Source organism: Pongo pygmaeus, chromosome 10 (genome assembly GCF_028885625.2).
Source record: "Pongo pygmaeus isolate AG05252 chromosome 10, NHGRI_mPonPyg2-v2.0_pri, whole genome shotgun sequence".
In the NCBI taxonomy this organism is placed as follows: Eukaryota; Metazoa; Chordata; class Mammalia; order Primates; family Hominidae; genus Pongo; species Pongo pygmaeus.
This window is the reverse complement of record NC_072383.2, coordinates 13,566,239-13,589,596: the sequence shown is the minus strand read 5'-3', so window position 1 is coordinate 13,589,596 and position 23,358 is coordinate 13,566,239. Positions and strand designations below refer to the sequence as shown.

Below are 23,358 nucleotides of genomic sequence, written 5' to 3'. Positions count from 1 at the left end.
AAAAGATTCTGCAGAGATGTCATTCTATTTTGGTAAATACGATAGTCTCCGTAGAGTTCACCAGTAAGGCAACTAATATATAATGATAAAGATTCCAAAATGTTTGCTCATATTTCCTGAGTAAGCATTACATACAACCTAAGGAGTGAGAGGCTTTGGTCTCCCTTTCCTAATAATACCCCCATCATGGGCAAAAAATAAATGAATAAATAAATAAATAAAAATAAAAATAATCCAAGAGAAATATCCTGGGAAGGGTGTTGTCTTATCTTCTTTATTTGTACTAAACAAAGGTTGGAAGACACTTTTCTAAAAATCTGTTTTGAGGGCTCAGAATTTAAACTCTTCCTCTGCGGTCTTTGCAAATCCAATAGCCTTTTTGATGCCAAATGAAAAGTTTCCTGTGCATCCTCCAGAAACACCATTTCTTGTGACAACTCTTCAGAGCTATACGCGTGACTTCCAGCACTGGGGTCCATCAGAGGACCCTCTGGATCCCTTAGGACTGTCTGCAGAGTTTCAGGAACACAGCAAATATATCCACGGTCACTGTTGGAAGAAATGGCAGCACGGCTGGTGATCATGCTATTGTCTGAACTGCCTCAAATGCTTTATAGATGGATGTGGAATGAGGGTGCAAACATGCACTCAGCCACGCATCTACTCTATGCCTACACAGGCTTGTCCTCTGGTGGTCAAGAGAGGCTGTTCTTCCAAGGTGTCAGGAAGAGGGGGTATGCACAAGAAAACAAACTTGAGGGGAAACGGTCCATGTTTGCTGTTCACTCTCTTGTTACAAGTTCTAGAAGGAAGATCAACACTCAATTGTCTGACAAAATGAGGAACAAGTCTAGAACCCTCTTGTATCTCACTCTGATTCCTCCAGCTCTTCATTCTGTCACGCAGAGCCTTCCGGTTCAAGATCCTGCATCTCCAAGAGCGGGGTCATGAACCAGGAAGGAATCTCCTCAGTCAGGTTCAGATACAGCGTTAAATCAGTCCACCAAATTAAAAGGGTGGTGGCAGGTTCACATACCTACAGCAAAAGTTGTTCTGAGGGAAACGTGTCATTTGAAACCTGAAATCTTCCCTTCAGCATAGAGGGGGTGATTTCCCACCTTTCCAGCTATAACACTCTCTTCTGCTTCCTTTCACTTCATTACACCACCTATGAGACAGACAGGAATTATTATCTTTATTAATAAAGTGAATTAAAATAGATTGGTTTGGACATTTGAGAAATTCTTGAAGTCACAGGGCTCTACTGGGTAACATGAACCAGAGCTGGAAGTCCATGAAGCACAAACTTTGGAGTCAGACAGACGAGGTTTAATCTGATTTCTAGCTGCAGGGCCTTGGGCAAGGCATTCAGACTCTCTGAGCCTCAGTTTTCTCATCTAAAAAATGGGGACAACACTATATTGTGTTGTTAGTAACAACAAATGTGATACGTGTAAGTTACTTGGCACACAGACATTCAAGAAATGGTAGATTTGAACTAATATTAGAGGTATAGGTGCCATAGCACACAGAAAAAAGCTAATCAATAAAAAGTTTATTCCTGAGGCATTTTCTTTAGTTTAGATCACCAAAGGATTAGAATTAACACGTGCAGGAGGGTAGAGCTAAGCATAACAAATAGGTGAAAAGAAAGGTAGAGAACAAGTCAACTGAAAGCAACATTCCAAACGAAATTACACCCTTGGCAGCCAAAGACAAGGGTTGGGTTTTCCGTGTTAGTCACTGCTGAGGATTAATGAGCTGGAGAACACATGGCTGAGATGCTCTCTTAAGCAAGAATTATTCCAGCAGGGTCCTGAGTTGCAGAAGGAGAAATGCCATTTCCCTTCAGTCTGGACAGCCCTGCTCACTCCAGGGAAGCACATGAACCAAAACGCCATTTCTCCTGACTCTGGGCTGCAAGCTGTGGGGAAAGCCTAGAAACAGAAGGTGGATAATTTTTATGATCCCAATGCTTGGTCAAAATGCAATGGTGCAGCATTTAGGGTCAAGGTGGGCTAACTGTAACACCAGGCTTTCTGGAATCTTTTTAAGATAATGATGAATGCAACTGACAAGAACAAAATAATACACCATTGCCACAATACAGGCCAAACACAGAAATCTGTCCAATTCAGAGGCAAGAAATACACCACAGTTTTAGTTGGAAGCCAGAATAAAGTGTACACATTTTCTAAACCACATACTGAACTAAACCTAACTTATTTTCCTAAGCCTTAAATCAATTTGAACTGGGTTTAAGTATAAAAATATGTAAAGATGTTTTTGATGCAGGGCGTGTAATTTTATATATATATAAACTGAATTGGGTACTAATTGGAATAGCAAAATATGCTTAGAATCAAAACAAACAGCAGCTTGAGAATTCAATTCTAAATTGATTAAAAACAAAAGGAAATGGGCTGGGTGCGGTGGCTCATGCCTGTAATTCCAGCACTTTGGGAGACTGAGGCGGGCAGATCACTTGAGGTCAGGAGTTGGAGTTCAAGACCAGCCTGGCCAATGTGGTGAAACCCTGTCTGTACTAAAAATATAAAAAATTAGCCTGCCATAGTGGTGCATGCCTGTAGTCCCAGCTACTCTGGAGGCTGGGGCAGGAGAATTGCTTGAACCCAGGAGGCAGAGGTTGCAGTGAATCAACATCATGCCACTGCACTCCAGCCTAGGTGACAGACTGAGACCCCGTCTCAAAAAAAATAAAATTAAAATTAAAAAATAAAATAAAAACAAAAGGAAATAAACTCACAGTTAGTCATTGATTGATGATGATGATGATGATGATACTATACTTCCTGATACTTGATTCTCAGTGTAATGACATATGTCCTCCCAGGGTAGACTGGTCCTGGGTTTACTCCTGCAATGCTCTCGATACCTTCCAACTGGAAAATCTACCTTCTGACTGGTGTGGCCTTTGAGAAATGTGTTGGGCTCGAGATCACAGGGAGGATTAGGCCCCACATATGAAAACAGAAGACAGCTAATTAACTTTTTCAACTTAGTAATCATCAACTTTATTATTAGCATATTAACCAGGGATTATGCCATTTTGGGTTTGTGTGTGTGTGTGTGTGTGTGTGTGTGTAATCAGTATGTAGACATTATTACATGTGCAAATGTAATAATGTTTTAATAATGTAAATAATTAGCAACTTAAATTGACCTGTTTTGTCAGAATGTGTTGATTAGATCCTGGGAACTATTAGGGGAAAATAAAAATATGGATCCTCATCAGTTGAACCAGTACAGAGTGAGTTAGTTGTGTTGCTTAAAAATAGAGAAGGTAGGGGGAATAAAGATCACTTTCACACTTCCAGAGTGACATGGAAATTGGGACTCAGGGACAGCCTCTAAATGGAAAAAGAGGAAGGTTTGGGAAAGTGGGGAGGTGCGTGGACCTGCACCTGGAGCAGTCGTTTGGCAGATCTTCCTGGAGAAGGTGAAGATGCTGGCAGAGGGAAATAAAGGGTTTAATTCCCTGCAGCCAGGCGTTTGACAATGGCTCAGATTTTCAGAGATGTGACAAACCAAGAGGACTTGGCCACAAGGCCTCAGTTTTCTGTGGTTTCAAATTTACTCATCTGAGAAACATGGGACCTTCTAGCCATTGTAAAGAAACAAACCCAGCGATCCCCGAGAGAATGAGTTGCTGATTCAGAAGTTGAAGAAAGAAAGGACTGTGTGATTCCTGGCTCCTTCCCCTTCCGCATTCTGGGCTCTGTTCTCCGCTCCCCTGAGTAAGTCTCGCCGCCTGTCCTGCTTGATCTGTCTGTACTCTCAACAGTTCTCAGTGAGGCTCCTCTAAGGGGCTGAATCAGATTTATGCAGGTCTGAGAAGAGTGAGTTCCTGCAGACACAATACCTTCTGAGTTTCTGCTCAGCAGCACAGTTTGAGGCCTGGACTCTAGGGCACATACTGCATATGTAAAATATCAGCCCACGTGGGAATGATTTCTTCGAGTTAGTCTGGCCCCACCTTGAACAGTTTAACTTGGATTCCATTTGTCTTCCCCCTGTCCTACTTTCCCCTGTGGCTGAGAGAGGATTTTCCATTTCATGTTGCAGACATGTGAGGCATCTCAGTCCCGCTCCATTCATCCACACATCTGGAAGAGCAATGCTCACATCTGGAGCCCATTCTCAGCTGGAAGACGTCTTTCGACATTCTTTTCTTTGAAACCCAATCCATGTAACCTCTTGTTCAAAAGGGCCTCTGAACTACTGGAATCATTTGCAGAGGCTCAGGAAAAAGTCCTTAATTTCATCCCTACGTGGTGGAATTTATGACTCAAACCAAACCCAACATTCTGTTTCTGATTGCTTTTTTTCAATAATGACTCTTTGGAGCTACGTGTTTAAAAGGACAGAAGTTCTAGCTTAGGACACATACCAAAGGAAGGTGACAGCAAGCTGTTCAGTAATGACCAGGGCGAGTCCATTGAAGTTCTGTAAGCTTCAACAACCTAGGTCATTTCTTCATCAATAAAATTGGGATTCATGGTTTAAAAATAGACACAGGAGTGTGTGAGGATAAGGGAGGTAACATATCTGGACATGCTTTGTCTCACACCTGTGTAGGATAAGGATAGATGGAGAAGGGGAAGGGGTTTGTGTCAGGCTGAGACAGTCTCTGCATTTGCTCACTCATCTCTCCATAAACCCATGAAAGACCCCAACATAGGACTCCATGATGCCCCACTGAGCAGGAGAAAGGAAGAAGTCTCAAGAACACAAGACCGAATCGACAGTATTTGATCAGCATGCATGCAAATTACCCAGCCATTCTGAAAAACTACAGCTTCTGGTTCAGTGGTCTGGGATGGGACTGAGGTCTGCATTTCTAACAAGCTCCCAGAGGCTGTCCACGCTGCGAGTCCCTAGATCATGTTTGGTACTAGAGAAATGGGCCCCAACTCAAAAAATTCAACCTCTGCTAACAAGTGAATTTGTCATTTTGCAGGGTCAACTCTAATTCTCAAAAGTCTCTAAGTCACTGGACAGAGAGGTGTGGAAGGAAATAAAATTCACATTTCTGAAATGCAGAAAGGCCAATTCATCTCCACCTTTACCCTCTTCTGCCGGAAGGCAGGAGCCACGCCAGCCTCTTGGGTGTGAAGAGAAGACTAACTGCCTTACTTTACCCCATTCCCTACCTTCAAGTATTTCCCTGATTGCGTCAGGTTTATACCTAGTGGAGGGAATGACACAACTATGGATGGCTGCCTTTGACCTTCAGCAATTGCCCAACTCCCAGCCAAGCTGCTGGGAGAGGAAGATAGGCAGCCACTATTTCCATGGGGGCACTGCCTGCCAGCTCCTCCTGCCCCTAAGCTGTGTTGCCTGGCAACCAGAGGGTGGGAGAAAGGGAGGAATGGAAGTAGGTAAGGAGGTAAGGGAGAAATTATGATGACAGGAGACAACAGCTAACAGCTCCTAGTCACACAGACACACACCCAGCAGTGTGGAATGTTAGTGAGCCTCAGAGGGAGGGCGCCAGTGGGTGTGAACCTCGAAAGCAAGAGGCCAGAAGTGCAAAAACATTCATTTTTTCCATTTTATTATTTTTTAAATACCAATAATAAAAAAGGAGAAAAAAATTCCTACTTCTTAGATGAGCTGGCAGGCAGGAAGAAAAAAACTGGAAAACAACTTATAAAAACCAAGGGAATCATTAAAGGGTGTGGAGGGTGCTGGGGAGAGATTGGTAAAAATCCTGTGCTAAAAACTAAAACATGTCTTGAAATGTGGCCAAAAAATTGTTTGTAGTAAGATTCTAAAAATCTGAAGTGAGACTTGGACCAGGTAGGAGGTTCTAGTGGCCTCTGAATGAGGAGGGGTGGGCAGTTCCCTGTGGCCCACCCACCACCACCCTACTGCCCCATCAGTGTCTTCCTGGGCAGAGGACACCCCAGTCCACAGGAGGGTGAGGAAAGTGGTAGAAGAGTTTTGATTCAAGTTGCAATTATGGAACTTCAGTTTTCTACATAGGTTGAAAGCCTTAATTCGGACCCTAAAGAGTCCCTTAAACTTGTAACCATCTCTGATCTGGCCTTCCCGCTTCCTGCCATTCCCACACTCCAAATCCTACTGCATTTTGCCATAAGGATGAATTCCTCTGAAACACAGATGGAATCACGTTGCTCAAAACTTTTTTTCATAGTTCCCCACGGTCAACAGAGGAAATTCCAAACTTCTTAGCATGGCATTCAATGCTTTCCACAGTCTTGCCTTAGCCCACTTTTCCAGAGTCACCTCCAGCCGCTCCCCCTCTTCCCCCCACCCACCCACTGCCAAAACAACCTCCCTAGAATCCAGCCACTAGATAACACCATTCCCCATCAGGCCATGAACTTCCAACTCATCTCACCCTTTAAACATTACTATCATTCCCCTTTCGACTTATCTTCCGAACAAGCCCTATTTACCTTTTAAAAGATACACAAATGTACAGTTTTTCAAAGTAATTCATGCACATAATTTAATTTTTTTAAGGTGCAGGGGATTTAAAATGCAAAGCAACAGTCTCTTCCCTTCCTCTTCCCTCTCTGCTTCCCCCTGCCCACTCCCTCTACCTAATCACCTTGCATTCTCTTTGAGTTTTCTCTCCTGGTGATTACTTTTATTTCTCTAAAAACTGTTTCTTGATTTCTATAAAGCTATTTCTTAATTTAGCAATTTTACATAGCATTTTCTTGCATTCTGACTATAATAAATGAGGGTTTAGCATACATGGAACATACCACTATTTTCATTTTCCTAATGGAAACCGTTAATAACATTAAGGCAGGTTACCAGGAGAAGCACCGTATAGTAAGAGGTAAGAGCTCAGGCTCCAAAGCCTGACAGGCTGAGTCAGATCGCTAACTTACTGCTTTCCACTGAGTGATCTTGGCCAACTGATTTAACGTCTCTGTGCTTACATGTCATCAAAAAACATTTGAAGACACAAATTAGTGTTTCCTGAAAGGCTGTAAAATCTATACTGGTCACTGGTCTCTCCAGACGTGCAGCAAAACTGTCATTGTGTGTTACTCTTCACTATGATTCCAGGTTGAATACACTGCTTCTGGAATTTTATGTCTTCCTCTGGCTTGTTCTACTTTCTCATTTTGCAGGAGTGTGTTTTCAAATGACTTCCAAAAAAAGGTGTGTAAAATTAAGCCTTCTGACTTCTTATCTGTCTCAAAATGTCTTTTCCTCTGCCTTCAAGTTTCATAGATATTCTTGAGGAGTATATAATTCTAGTTGATACATAAGCATATTCATCTAATAGTAAGAAGAAGAAAATAAAATAAAGAATTCTAGTTGAAAACCACTTTCCTTCATAATTTAAAGCAGTTAAAAACTGTTTTCTAGCAAACTGTGCTGCTGTTAGAAATCTTTGATGCTCATTTATTTGTAGGTTGGCATTATTTTTTCTCCATTTCTCTCTCTCAGAAAACATTTAAGAACTCTCTTTTCAGTATTAGTGTCCTGAATTTTATGCTGTTTCATTTGCCAACTCTTCTTTATTGTAGTGAGCACAAAGTGAATACATCTTTCTTAAATTTTGTGTCCTTCAACTCTGGGGAATTCTCTTGTGATGTTTTTCTGTAATTCCTTCCCTCATCTGTTTATCTTCATCTCTTTTTGGAGCCTCTATCAGTGTTGGTTCCCTGGATTAGTCTATGTGGTACCTTTTTTGTCCTTTTTTTTTTTTTAATCTCTGTCTTTTTATTTTACTTTTCCTCTATTTTATCCTCCAACTTTTTAATTATTGTTTTTATAGCATTCTCTTCTTTTAATTGATGTGATATCTTCATAAACATCTCTGAATATACAAATTCGAGTTTCTTTCAAGTTCCTCATGTATCCTGAATTAACTTGTTTTCCTGTGGAGTCATTTCTCTTTTTCTTAATTGTGTTTCATAGTTTCTTTCAAATGCCTACCAATTGGTGATGCAAGCAAAACTGGCTAAACTCAGAGTACGCCAGAGGTCATGCAGACTACCCGGCTCCACTACAGGGTCAGTGGGAATGGAGCCTGATGTGGCATCAGCTCCCACACCAGGAGCAGGTTGTTCAGTTTCTTTACAGAGGAGCAATCCTTCCCCCATGATAGGGTAGAGAAGTGGGGAGTTTCAGCCCACATCTCATTCTTGTTCACCATCAAATCTAGAGTTTTTGAGTCCTCTAAATTTAGAATTTTGTACCCTTCCAGGGTTCTGCAGGAAAAATCAGCCCTTCCAGCCACCCCCTGCCTGCACATCTCCTTCCCTGTGCCTTGCCCTGCTCACCCCACCCCATTAGCTCTTGGTCCTTTTGCCACTCCTGCAATCCACACAGCACACCATCACTTAGCCTCCAAAGATCCTCTCCACATCCTCTTGATTTCCAGAGAGAAGGTTCAGATCCCCTGGGACAGGGTGGGAGGTGTTGGGGGACAACCAGGAATCCTTACTATCAACATTGGATGTGGGGTAATAGAATAATTTTTTCAGTGGTGAAAGACAAACCTTCAACCTAGAATTTTAACTCCAATTAAACTGTCTTTAAATTTGGGGGCAAATTAATGTTATCTCAGGCACATGTAAACCCTCTTTCAATATTCTCTTAGAAGAAGCACTCCAGGAAGAAGTGAAATACATACAAGGGAATATTATGAGACTTATTTTTATTAAGAGTAAATAAATAAATACCATATAATTTTAATTTCTTTCTAAAAAAGAAGCAAAAGTGGAAGTTAGATTTACAGAAGTAAAAGAATCACTAACCATACAACAGATGCTCTCCAAAAAGACCAAAAAAAAAAAAAATGAAAGGGGAAAATACTTAAAGAAATAAATATTATTTCTTAGAATTAAAGAAAATGAGAGACTTCAATTGGGAAGGCTTATGGAATGTTGTACAACATAGATGGGGAGAATGGTCCACACCTAGACACATTATAGTGAATTTATAAAGTACCAACACTGGCAGAAGAAGAAATTGAAGGTTTGCATAGATAACTATTATAGAAATTAAAAGAGTAATCAGTTGACAAGGCTAGTAAGTACAATCTTGCTTCCAAAACTGGATAATAACAATACCCAAAAAATTATAGTATCTACATACATAGATAATTATATATCTAATATATGCAAAAACTCCTGCAAATCAACATGAAAAAGACTGGAGACCCCAAAGAACAATGGTGAAACATGTAATACACAAATTAGAGAATAGATAACAAGTAAGAGATGAGATATGTAACCCTCCTAGAAATCAGAAAAACACAAATTTAAAAACAATGATATACTATTTTACACACACCCAGTATACAAAGATTAGAAAGCCAGGTAATAGCAAGTTTTGGAGAAGATTCCAGGAAACAGGCTCATTCATTCACTGCTGGAGTGCAGCCATTCTGGAGAGCAACCAGGGAGTATTTAGTGAAATGAAGTACTCCTATGCCTTATGGCCCAATGATCCCCCAGGCTGGTATACACCCAGAGAAGCTCTTGCCAAAGCCATAGGGGTGCATGCACGGGGTTCTTGTTCTGCCATTAGAATGCCATGAGTGAGTCAGGGGTACAGGTAGAGTGTGGAATAGGGCAGGGAGGCACAGAAGGGAAATGGAAGTGAAGATAAGGGATGAAAGGAAAAAAGCAAATGACCAAAACAAAACCAGAATGTGACCTTACACAGCCTACTAACAACAGCGTGGCTGAGGAATGTGTTTAGCTTGGCTGTCTGCATCTGAGGGTCCACAAAACAAAAATCACCACATGCAAGCATTGATCTACCACCTGATATCCTATCCTGGATCAGGGAACTGGGTGAGGGAACTGGTGGTAGAAAAATAAATGAGCAGCTTCTGCCAGGCTTTGACTGAAGAGATGAGCTGGGGAATAGATGTGGCCTCCCAACAGGCTTCTTTCCTCACCTCTCCATTCATCTGGCCTAGTGGGAAAAAGAGAAGGCCTCACCCTCTATAAATAAACCCCTCCCTGGCCCTCAGTAATCTCTCCAGGTTTAGTTCATCCCAAGGCTGCAAGCCCATTTCCCACCCAGACATCATTTCCTTCCACAGAGCCTTTATGGAGCGGGTTCCTCAACCTGTGAGTCATTCCTGCCCATTTCACCCTGGAGTCAAACTGGATCAGTATTGGGATTTGTCACCTGCACTCACTAGAGCACGGCCACAGCCATCTCCGAGCCTCTGGCCCATGTGTGCAGGAAGGGCTAAGGAACCAGGCGGAGGTGAAAGCCTGCGTTTCCCAGGGAAAAGAAATTACTTTAGCATCAGTAACATCTATCTCTCCTAGGTAATCAAACTGAGCACCTGGATAAAGAAACCCCACCTCCCACGGTCCCAATAAGGACAAGAAATTGGCTTCTTGAAGTGACGCAGGAAAATGGAGCCGGCAGTGCAAAGGTGAACTCTAAGAGCCAGTGAAGTTACAAGAACAGATTTTAGCAGAAGCATTGCTGGCCCCTTTTTCTCTGGCACATGCCTGCACCAGACATCGCTTTTAGGACCAAATCCCGTGTTTCCCCTAGATTCCTATTTCATGGATCCTGCCTCTCCTCTGGTTCCCTGGCTCAGAGACACACACTGAGCCATCTCCTGTGACCTACCTGGAATGGGGACCCGCATCCTGGACTTCTCAAGACTTCACCCAGACCGTAAAGTGGCCCTAAGCCCTTTCCAGCTTGCTTGTTCTTAGGTACCAAATAGATAGTCAGTTTGTGGCACTCATTAAGCTTATGCTGTGGGCAGAGCAGTGTAGTGAGGCCTGATGGAGAAAAACAATAGAAATAGAAGTTTTGGTCCCTCAGAGTATGTGAGTGAGCGTCAATGGGTCACCTGTTAAATGCAAGCCATTATCCTCAGCACTTTCATGTACATTCCTTCATTTATCTTCACAGTGACTCCGGGAGTTAGAGCCTCATTTTCTGATTTCCGGAGGAATAATCTGAACCTCTCCGAGATTGAGGAACCTGCCTCAAGTAATGGCTGATAAGTGACATATCCAGGATTCCTGACTCCAAGGCCACAGCGCTTTTCACAACACCACAGCTGCATTAAAGAGAGTCCATCCCACCTGCAAATACAGAGCACTGTGCCCTGACATAGACTCAAAAGCGTTTTCAAAATAGCACATCAATAAGAACAAACGCATTAGAAAATAAACGCTGAGCCTGTGTGTTCTGGTCTCTTCTGTAGAAAGGAGGGGTTCAACAGTGAAAGATTCCTTAAAAAGGTAAATTTGAAACCCAGTTTGAAAGAACAAAGGCTACAGATAGGCAGAGAAGAGAAAATAAAGTTGGAATTAGCATCTTCTCTTAAGGTTATGTAGACATTCCTGCCATTATGGAACAAATTTTCCACTCTGTCTACCAAAGTAAGAGGAATTATGCTTAAACGTGGCAGGGTGGACTCAGGTTAGCATAAAAGACATTTCTGGTGATGGGGTAGTTAAATACCAAACTATTTCATCAAAGGAAGTGGTGAAATGTAGATTTTTTTCCCCTCAGATGACTTTGGCTTACTCCTAGAGACAGGAGATGAACACAGCAACTCTGCAGACATCAACTGAAAACGGCAATTCTGGGGCTATAAGAAAACTTTATTATGCTCATATAAAAAGGGTTCAGGGCAACCTATATAACAACAAACTATTGCTCAACCCTAGACCCTCCCAAAGAGCCACTGCAAAGTGGTTTCTCACCTTTCCCATACCCTGAAAAGCAGGAACCAGAAAGGGCCTGAGTCACCAGGTCACGTGACTGAAAGTGCAGCTGGGGCCTCTCTGCACTTGGCATGGCCGCGTGAAACCAAAATTGCCTGTGCCCTGCAAGCTGAGGAGCACCAAGCAGTTACAGGTTATGTCAGGAAACCCAGGGCTGCCATCCAACTGCTGGAGCCGTCCCTGTTTGCAACAGAAGAAAAAGGTATTTGCAATTGCTCCTTCCCCACACTGTGGCTGCTGTTCAGGTGTTAGTTTTAGTTAGTTAGTTAGCTAGCTAGCTGGTTGGTTAGGTAGTTAATTGGCTAGTTGGTTAGTTAGGTGGTTAGTGGCTAGTTGGTTAGTTAGGTGGTTAGTTAGCTGGTTGGTTAGTTAGCTAGTTTTGCAAATAGTATAAGGGCACACTCCATCCCTAAGAAAATGATGTTTTTTCACAGACCTATTAATGATGTAACTGCCCCTTCAGGAAGGCAGGCCTTGAACCAGAAGTCCCCAAGAAGAAACTCTTCCCTTCCTGCTCCAATGATTTCCATTTTCCTAAGAATCCTGGACTCAGAGACTATTCGAGTTAGTAAGACCTTAGGCATTTATTGCAGCCTCGTTATTTTCCAGGAAAGGAAGTTCAAGCCTAAAGGGATGAAGTGACTTGCCCAAGGTCACACATCTTGTCAGCGCCCTTCACCTGGGGTGAACCTTCACACATCCAAGGTGAAGATGAAGGAAGTCAGCCATTTCCCTCTTGTGTTTCAAGGAATGAAGTTTGCTTAAGATTGGTGAATGTAGTCTTAGACATTTCTCCTTCCTCTTCATGCCCCACATATCAACACCACCAAACACATAACAATTGCCTGCTCTGCTTCTCTTTTCATGAGAAGATTTTTAATCTATAGGCACCATCAGTTCCTTCTAGCAGAAATGGAAATGGCTTCCTGACCCACGGACGGAGGTGGCTACCTTTGGCAACTCAGGCGGGATGGCTAATACAGGTGTTTTTTGTCATTCTCATCTCCCAAACCCCACAGCCCACCTTCTCACCACCAAAGGGGATCAGTCAGATGCAGACCATGTGAGATGGCTGGAAGAGCCCGGGTTTTCAAATCAGCAGCCCCAGATACTATTAACTGCATGGCCTCTCTAGAGGCGCTTAGTGATTGGCATCTCTAAATTGGAGATGAAAATGCCGTGGTGCCATGAGAATGGAATGAGATCATATTTGGGAAAAGCCCTTTGGGAATGGTTATGAGAGGAAATGCCAGGGATTTTCATTACTGGCTTCAGGCTGCCCTAGGCTTGACCATGCAGTCGAGTTCACAGCCCAAAGGAAGGGTGTCTGCAGCTGGGCTGGGCCACAGGTGGGGCTGGAGATTGGAAATGTGGGTTCCTCCACCTGTGTACACAAGAAAGCGCCTCTTCCAACAGCCCTCAGAGAGGGGCACGGACAGGGCCAGCCGTAGCCCAATTCCCAGAACGCAGCTGCCGTGTGTCAGCCCTGAAGCTACCTTTTTTTCTCTTCTTTTTTTTTTTTTTTTTTTTTTTTGTTCTCATAGGTCTGGAGCATTTGAAAGGAGCTGGTTCACTACTGGCCTGGCAGACAGGCAGCTTGCTCCAGGGCAACAACTCATGCTTTTCCCCAGTGTGAGCTTGTGCAAGTGGAGAATGCTGGGAATGTGAAGGCTATTCCCTATTACTCCACTTCCTTCGTGCACTCAGTTTCCCCTCCCTCCTCAATTTCTTCCGCAGTCTTGATGAGAAATGATAGTCTCAGAGAGAGAGCAAGCTCTTTTACTCAAGTTAGCCACACCACCTATTTCATCCCTTCTGGAAAACTCCTCCCTCAATAAGCACGGCTGGCCCTGTATACTCCCTTTTCCCATCCAATTGCACCTTCAATTTCTCCTGCCCACAGACTTCCTCTGTGTTTATAAGCATGTACAGACTTCTAATAACTCGAGAAATGTTCCTTGATGTCTCCTCCACCATTCACTCTACTTACAATCCTATTTGTATTTGCTTGCCATTGCCACACTTCTTCAATCAGTGGTCTGTACAAGCAGTCTCTTCTTTCCCGAAAATCAGTATTTTGTCCCACTTCGTGTTCTATAGAAACTCCACTCCCAGAGGTCACTGAGGCATTGTCTAAAGGTCAATGCCTAATTTTTGGTCTTTGTTCTTCCTCTGCAATGTTGATGTTCCACTCAGTGGGATTCACTTCTCCTCTGGCTTCTGTGACAGTACTCAACCCTCATGTCATCCCCGTCTGCTGCTCTGTCCCCTTAATCAACTCCTCTTCTCTTTACTGCCTCCTTCAATAGACGTGTGTCAATATGCAGTTCCCAGGGCCTCTGCTGTTCTGTTTATTCTGTTTCTCTTGTTAATTCCACTTTCTTAAATGGATGGCTTTTCATTTTGAAAGCGTGTCCCAAATCTGTATCTCCGTATATGACTACTCTGACCTGCAAAAGCCTATTGGATATGTTCCTCAGGGTCTTCATAGTTATTTGATATATCTAAAATTAAATTCATCATCTTTCTGGATTCCCTGTTTCTGTTAATAATACTTATCTCTCAGTTAATCATTTGGAAGCTAAGCTTGAAAACCATTCCTAATTCCTTCACCTGTTTCATTCATCCCCATGTTCAGTCAATCACCAAGTAAGTCAGCTCTTCTTTCTAACAAGTAAAAAGGAGAGTTCTAAAGCAATCTCCTTTCCTCCTTACTCATTTTATTTCTGCTGACTTCACCCTCCATAGTTCAGATAAATTGTTCTTTTATTCGTTCATTTAACAACTATGCATATGTATCAAGTGTCTACTCTGAGCCAGGCTTTGTGCTAGGAATTAGGTAAGCAAAAACAGACTCAGACTTTTCCTATTCCAGCAACAGAATTTATAACCTGGGAGAAGAGACAAGCATCACTCAGGAAAACGCTAATGAAAATAGAGCTATAAATTGAAATTAGTACTCCTGAAAGAGAAGAACACAATTAAGGATTGAGACATCAAGTATTAGTAGAAATTGACTAGACAAATGGAGGTGTCCTGCTCAGAAGAGGAAGAAAGTTGCTTACTGATGGAACAATTTATTCTAAGACTATTTGGTTAAAAGGAATATAGGAGGTTCAGGAAACAGAGAGGCCAATGAGGCTGGAGCTGAGAGGGCAAGGGGTAAGATGAGACTGGAGAATAAAGAAAGGGACAGACTATGTCAGGTCTGGTCAACCAAGGTAAGGTATTTGGTTGGACTCCATCCTAAGATCAACGAGGAGCAAATGAAGAGTTGTTACTATTGCTCACTTTGACAGTAGCCACGGCCTCCTGCTGAGATTCTGGCTTTCCTTACTCCAATCTGTGTTGCATGTCATCACAAGAGTTTTCATGGGATAATCTGCTAATCTATCCCTCTACGTTTACTTCCCAACATCATCTTACACAGTGTATACGTCATAGCTAACTGGTCTACCCTTTGGTCCCTGGGCTATCTTGTGCTTTCCCGACCCTGAGATTTTGCTCAACTCCCATATCCTCCTCTGCTTCAGCTGCTGTCTACCACTCCCCTCTATCTCATGCCTGCCCGCTTGTTGAAGGAATCATTTAAATCCAATATTTACTGGAAATCATAAACCTAACTTAAACATGACTCTCCGTGCTTTCAACAACCATGATACTTATATTGCAAGAGCCTGGTCTTTAGGGCCACAGAGTCTTGGTTTGAGTGCTGATTTTGAGCAAATCACTTATTTCTGGAAGCCTCAGATATCTAATATATAAAATGGATAAAATTATTGGACTTATCATATAGAGTTGTTGGAAGAATTAAATCGGAATACATTTCTGAAGCATCTAAAAGAATACCTGGCACATAGCAAACACTGAATACATGTTACTCACGGGCCCCCTTCTCATTCTCTTACTTTTCGAAAGAAATGATAGGCTTTCTGAAGAAAGGGACTATGTGTTATTTATCTTTATTTCTACACCTGACATAATAGATATCCAACCCATAACACTGAAGGATTGAAGATGTTGAATGAATGCTGAAAAATGTTAGAGAATTGTTTAATGATGTGGAATGCAATATTAGAAAATCTTTTCATTAACACACCACATTAGCAGATTAACGGGAGAAATCTGATCATCTCATAGATGGAAAATAGCCAAAATTTAACTTTGTCATGAAAAACATCTTAACGACAGTAAAACATTTATGCCTATCCAATGAAGAAAAAAGAAAAAAAGTAACAGTCTTAATCTCAAAAGTGTATTCACTAAAATACTATAGGTAACATTATATTCGATGGTAAAATCTTAAAAGCAATTGCATTAAAGTCAGGCGTAAGACAATAATGCTTATATCAACATTTCCATTCACTCCTGGACAGTGAAATAAGACAAGGATTAGAAAAAGAAATGCACAAAGTAAAAAAAGAATTTACAAAACTGCCCCTACTGGCAGAGGAGAGGAGTATCTATAGAAAATCTACATTAAAAATGAATATCGGCCAGGCACAGTGGCTCACGCCTGTAATCCCAGCACTTTGGGAGGCCAAGTCGGACAGCTAACTTGAGGTCAGGAGTTCGAAACCAGCTGGCCAACATGGTGAAACCCCATCTCTACTAAAAATACAAAAATTAGCCAGGTGTGGTGGCGGACGCCTGTAGTCCCAGCTACTCTAGAGGCTGAGGCATGAGACTCACTTGAACCTGAGAGGTGGAGGTTGCAGTGAGCAGAAACCATGCCACTGTGCTCTAGCCTGGCTGACAGAACAAGACTGTCTCAAAAAAAAAAAGTATCAGTAAAATTAATAAAAGCTTTCAGCAATGTTATTAGAAACAAAATCAATGGGTAAAAATCAACAGTATATATCTGTATCCATATCCATATTCATAGAGCTGAATAATGGAATATTATTCAGTCTTAGAAGGAGGTACCAATACAGCTACAACATGAAAAGCACCTTAAAAGATTGTGCTAAATGAAAGAAGCCAGTCACAAACGACTACATCATATATAATTTTATTTATATGAAGGCCCAGAAGAGAGAGACATACAAAGATAGAAGGGAGATCAGTGGGCCGGGCACAGTGGCTGATACCTGTAATCCCAGCACTTTGGGAGGCTGAGGCAGGTGGATCACGAGGTCAGGAGTTCGAGACCAGCCTAGCCAACATAGTGAAACCCCATCTCTACTAAAAATACGAAAATTAGCCAGACTTGGTGGCACCCACTTATAGTCCCAGCTACTTGGGAGCCTGAGGCAGGAGAATCGATTGAACCTGGGAGGCAGAGGTTGCAGTAAGCCAAGATCGCACCACTGCACTCCAGCCTGGGCGACAGAGCAAGACTCCATCTTATAAAAAAGAAAGTAGATCAGTGGTTGCCTAGGACTGGAGGAGATAGGGAGGGACAGGAGAAGGCGGGGAAATGAAGGATACTGGGCTTCTTGCTGTGATGAAAATGTTCTAAACTTGATTATAGAGATGGTTGCACAAATTTTTGAATATAGTAAGCTAATAACCATTGAATTGTACATTTTAAATGGGTGAATTGTATGCTGTGTGAACAATAAAGCTATTAAAACTCAATAGATGCCTATAAATAAGTAATACACTGTTAGAAAACTTAGTGGGAAAAAGAATTCCATTCATAAAATCAACAAAAACTGTACAATGTCTACAAATCTAATAAATATTATATAAAACCTTTATTAAGAAAATTACAATGTTGAAGCAAGAAGAGACCTGAATAAATAGAGAAATAAAACATGTTCATGTTCATGGATGGAAGACTCAATTTTTTTTTTTTTTTTGAGATGGGAGTCTTGCTCTGTCGCCCAGGCTGGAGTGCAGTGGCGTGATCTCGGCTCACTGCAAGCTCCACCTCCCAGGTTCATGCCATTCTCCTGCCTCAGCCTCCCGAGCAGCTGGGACTACGAGCATCCACCACCACGCCCGGCTAATTTTTTGTATTTTTAGTAGAGATGGGGTTTCACTGTGTTAGCCAAGATGGTCTCCATCTCCTGACCTCGTGATCCAGCCACCTCGGCCTCCCAAAGTGCTGGGATTATGAGCCACAGCACCCGGCCTGAAGACTCAATATTTAAAAAGACATCAATTCTCTTGAAACAAGTCTTTGAAAGAAATACAATTCCATTAAAATCTTTATTTGGTCCTAAAATTCAAATGGAAGAGAAAAGGCCCACAAATCGCTAAGATACTCCTGAAGTAGATAAATAAAGTGAGGGACAGGGCTTGCTGGTCCTGTCCCTCACTTTATTTAATTACACTTCGAGGTATCTATAGAAACAAAAATGAGAATGTAATAAAGATTTATGTTCAGAGAGGCTATTTGCTGCATGGTTTATAATAGCAAAAAAAATCAAGAGTTTTTATAAAGTAAAATTATTAAGACAGTGCATTAATAAGGGATGAACAAGTAAGCCAACAGAGCAGAGAGCTCAGAAACAGACTCTCATATAAACTAAAATTTAATAAATGAGAGAAGTATCTCTAAAAAAATCAGTGGAGAAAAGATGGCATATTTAGTAAGTGGTCCAGATACAATTGAGTACCCCTAAAATTATATCACCCCCCCTCCCAGCAGTCACAGACATAAATTCCAAGTGGATTAAAACATAAATTTGGAAAGAAAACTTCACGAATTTTAGAATAAAATTGGGAAAATATCTTCATGACATCTTTTGTCTTAAAGCAAGAAAATATTAAATTTATATGAAAAAATACAAACTGATTATTTTTTAAATTCTGCACTATTATAGATGTGAAGAAACAGTAAAATAAGTCACAGATGAAGAGACCATATTTTCAATGCATATAATCAACAAAGGATGTCTAGAAAATATAAAATACTTATATAATTCAATATGAAAGAACAAGTAGCGCAATAGAAAAATAGTTAAAATATACAATAGGAAATACACAGGAGAAGAACAAATGGCCAATATACTTGTGAAAAATGCTTGACCTCACTAGAATTATGAAAATGGAAGTTAAAAAAAATTAAAGCTTCTCAATACCAAATCTTCTCAAGGATGCAGAGAAAGAAGAACTCAAAAATTACTGGTGAGAATGTAAATTGGTAAAACCCACTACGGATTAAAATACGGCAATATGTGTAAAATTAAGGATATGCATGTCCTAGGACCCAGCAATTCTCCTTCTCTATATATATACCTTGGAAAAACTATAGCACAAGTGCACAAGGAGGCACGTTAAAATTTTTTTTGCAGCATTTTCTGTGATAGCCAAAAAAATCCTAACAGAAGAATGAAGAGTTATAATTAAATATCTATAGTAGTTAAAGTGGACAAACTTCAGAAACTTAATTTGGTTACTTGTTTATTTAAAATAAATAAATATTGTTTAATGTAATTTGGAGCAAAAAAAATAAAAATATAACGAAAACCACCTCCTGAAGGGCATATTACAGTATGATACCATTTATACACATTTATAAAATGCAAAAAACAACACTGTAACTTAGGACACATGAATATGCTGTAAAAGTATCAAAACATGCACAGGAACTACCATCAGAAGCCTAAAGAAGTGGTTTTTTGGATGCAGTGGCTCACACCTGTAATCCTAGCACTTTGTGGGGCTCAGGCAAATAGACTGCTTGAGCCCCGGAGTTCGAGACCAGCCTGGGCAACATGGCAAAACCCTGCCTCAACAAAAACCACAAAAATTAGCCAGCCACGGTGGCGTGTGCCTGTGGTCCCAGCTACCCATGAGGCTGAGGTGGGAGGATCACCTGAGCCCAGGAGGTCAAGGCTGCAGTAAGCCATGATCACACCACTGCATTCCAGCCTGCATGACAGTGAGGCGCTGTCACAAAAAAGAAGAAGGAAGAAAGAAGAAGAAGAAGGAGGAGAAGGAGAAGGAGAAGCTTTTCTGGTTGAGGTCAGACAGAAGAATAGTGGAGCATGGCAATAAGCAGTGAGGGGAGTTCCACCAGGGATTCAATTACATCTAACATGTTTTGCGAAATATGGCAAACTTTAAGATTTTAAAACTGGCAGCAATCGCTTCTCAGCCTTTTGGCTAAGGTCATATGTAAAACTGGTGGTGAGTATACAGAATTCTTATAAATATTCTCTATTTGTTTGTATATATTTAAACTATTTAACAATAATTTTAAAAGTAAAAACCTAAGTTTTTACAAATATGCTAGACAAAGGGTTAATGCCTTTAATATAGAAGAAAGCCTCTTACAAAGGACAAAAACATCCACCATAGATAAATGAAAAAAAATGAACAGAGAATCCAAAAAAATTGTACGTAGTTAATGAACATTTTAAGCCATCATCAAAGAAATTCAAATTTAAAATAAATGGATATTATTTTCACATATAAGATTAGCAAAAATATTTTTCTTGGTAATATTCAGTGTTGGCAAGAATATGATTCCATGAGGTTATTCACTGCTAGTAAGGGCATAAACTATTATTAATATTCAGGAAAACCATTTGGCAGTTTGGATTAAAATGTCCATAACTTTTTTTGAGAGAGGGTCTCCCTCTGTTGCTCAGGCTGGAGTGCAGTGGCATGATCTCAACCTCCTCCTCCCAGACTCATGCGAACCTCCCAGCTCAGTCTCCCAAGGATCTGAAAGTATGGGTGCACACCACCATGCCTGGCTAATTTTTTGAAGAGATGAGGTTTCGCCATGTTGCCCAGGGTAGTTTCAAACTCCTGGCCTCAAGCAATCCAATCCACCAACCTCAGCTTCCCAAAGTGCTCAGATTACAGGCATGAGCCACTGCGCTCAGCCTAAAATGTCTAACTTTTTACCCTGTAATTAATTACACCTCTAGGTATCTATAGAAACAAAAATGGGAATGTAATAAAGATTTGTGTTCAGAGAGGTTATTTGCTACATGGTTTATAATAGCAAAAAAAAAAAAAGAGAAAAAAAGACGCAGCATAAACATCCAATAATAGGGAATGATTCCATAAATTATAGATTATGGTTTACTCATCAGAGCGATTATTATGTACTCATTCACTTAAGATGATGTTTCTAAAGAATTCTTAAAGTACTTCTAAAAAGCATGCAAAAAAAAAGAATTCCTAAAGATATGGAAAAATAACTGTGATGTAATATTAAGTGGCAGTATAGGATAGACCTGTAATATAGTGTCACCCCAGCTATGTAAATATATACAAGGGTCCTCATTACCCACATATTCACTATCTAAGTCACCACAGTTGCAAGATTTCATTAAGTATGAGAGGCGGCTTGGAGAACTACACAAATCACATGCAAAACCACTAACAGATAAGGAGCTGGAGAGTTAGAGTGGTAAAAAATCAAAGAGAAAGTCAACAAGGATTATACGAGACAGGCCCTGCAAAAGAGAATGATGTAACAGTTAAAAGTCTTAAGAGAGACTGTTGAGGAATTTATGAACTCTTCAAATATTTTTACAAAAAATTTCCCTTTTTAATTGTTACCAAAAAATCAAACATGTGGTCAAAGATGTGGTATTGAAGCTTTCATTTTCTTTTAAGGATCACGAGGTCAGGAGATCGAGACCATCCTGGCTGACACAATGAAACCCCGTCTCTACTAAGAATACAAAACATTAGCCCGGCGTGGTGGCGGGCACCTGTAGTCCCAGCTACTCAGGAGGCTGAGGCAGGACAATGGCGTGAACCTGGGGGGCGGAGCCTGCAGTGAGCCGAGATCGCGCCACTGCACTCCAGCCTGGGCCACAGAGTGAGACTCCGTCTCAAAAAAAAAAAAAAAAATTGTCTGCCCCATGTCATCCCACATCTCCTTATTTATTGACATTTTCTTCTAAGAATTGGTATAAAATTGCAAGTATAACTTAAATTTTATTTAAAATACTTACAATAAAATTATTTTTATAATTTCATTACATTCCCAAGATAAAATCATAATCTTTTTAACTGCTTATTATGAAATTTTCACTCCTATTTTAATTGATTAACTTCACATGATCATTTTCTAGTACCGTTATCTTGGTTTAACAAAAACTTCCTGATCGTTCATACAGAAGACAAAATATAGAATGACACTGTCCAATAGAAACATAATGTGACCCACTCATGCAATTTTAAATTTTCTAGGAAACACATTAAAAATTTTAAGAACAAATGGATGAAATTAATTTTAATATATTGATTTAACATAACTATCCAAAATATAATAACTTCAACATGTAATCGATATAAAATTATTCATGAGATTTTTAACTAAATCTTCATAATCCAGTCTGCATTTTATACTTACAGTACATCTCAATTTGAAGTAGCCACATTTCAAGTTCTATATGGCTCAGGTCTGGAAGAAAATGCACCAAAATTTTGCTTTTCAAAATCCATGCAAAATGGTTCATATATGAACTCGATGTGTGAAATTGCTTTCACAATTTAAATTTTTTTTTAAGTTTGGCATTTAAGTATCCCATATTTTTAGCTTTCTTTTTTCACTTGTGAAGGATGTTTTTCTGTATCTCTCATTTATGTTTTAAGTATTTAACTAATATATGGCATTTTTCTGTTTCTCTTTATGTCCTTTGAGAGTTGCATTTCATTTCCTACTTCGGCTTTTCTGGTTTTCTAAGCAAATTATTTCCATTTTTTTCCATCCTTTTTACTGGTAGCCTGGCAAACTTACCACTTCTGAGATCATTTCAAAGCAACCCTTATCCCTGCCAAGTTAATTTATTTCTACCCTTCCCTGCTTTCTCATGGATCAAGATCATTTTTTCTTATATTATTAGAACCATATTGTTTTCTTATGGAACAAACAGTTCCCTTGTACTTCTTTGTCTTTTAAACAAATTCTTCCCAGAGAACCCTTTAAACTATTGGAATTCACTTGCTTGATATTCCTTTTTTTTCTCTCCTACAGGATTCCTCCTTTCATCCTTCAGAATCATACCTTTTACAATACATAAAGGTATGGTTGCTTTTAACTAAGTTGCCAGGTGCAAATTCTCAAATATTCCCTGAGCATGAATATGGCATTAAGAGTTGTGTTTTCATTCCTGTAGTTTGATTTCTCTGCCACTTGTCATACATGGCTTTTTCTTTGAAGAGAGTCTAAGAACTGATTTTACATCATTTCAATATAGCCTCCTTTCAAATCAGACATCAGCAAAAATTGTTGGGCTACACTATTGCATTCTGTATTGAAGAACTTTGGGTAAATTGTTTAAAGAAAACTCTGGAGCTTGGTCAAGAGATTCTCTGTGTAACATTTTCTTGAGGTCAATTGCTGAATCATGCCTTTCTGGAGTCCTTAAAGTTCCTGAGTTGGTTGAGAACAGAATTGCCAGTATATAATACGATTTAAGTAAATTTGACATCTGCCCCAAATATTAGGCAACTGGTACTCATTACTGTAAGAAACGAAACTCTCAGAAAGTAGAAGTGTTCCTTTAAATAATAGAATGAAACTGAAAAAAAAAAAGTAAAAGAAGTGGTAGGAGGAGGTACTAGGTAGCAACTTACTGAATACTCACAGATTACCAAAGTGATCCAGCCACAAATTTATGAATGCTGAAAGCTAATTCCCTCATCATCTGCTCAGAAACCCTCACAGGCCACTGGCAGAAAACTAGAAGTTAGGTTGTTT

The 23,358-nt window shown here is 40.4% G+C and overlaps 1 protein-coding gene across 3 annotated transcripts in view; it reads right to left on the bottom strand.

Moving 5' to 3' along the window:
- Nucleotides 1-247: 247 nt before the first annotated feature.
- FAM234B (family with sequence similarity 234 member B) overlaps nt 248-23,358 on the bottom strand; it is a 132,973-nt gene continuing 109,862 nt past the window's right edge. Inside the window, exons 13-14 of one of the 3 annotated variants that reach the window (XM_063672449.1) lie at nt 11,715-11,915; nt 1,545-1,937 (exon numbers count right to left, since the gene is read on the bottom strand). In XM_063672449.1, coding sequence (XP_063528519.1) covers nt 11,757-11,915 — 159 coding nt within the window. In that variant the 3' untranslated portion in view covers nt 1,545-1,937; nt 11,715-11,756. Of the gene's footprint in view, nt 1,169-1,544; nt 1,938-11,714; nt 11,916-23,358 lie in introns of those variants that run through there. The other 2 variants (XM_063672450.1, XM_063672451.1) reach the window with 2 other exon arrangements.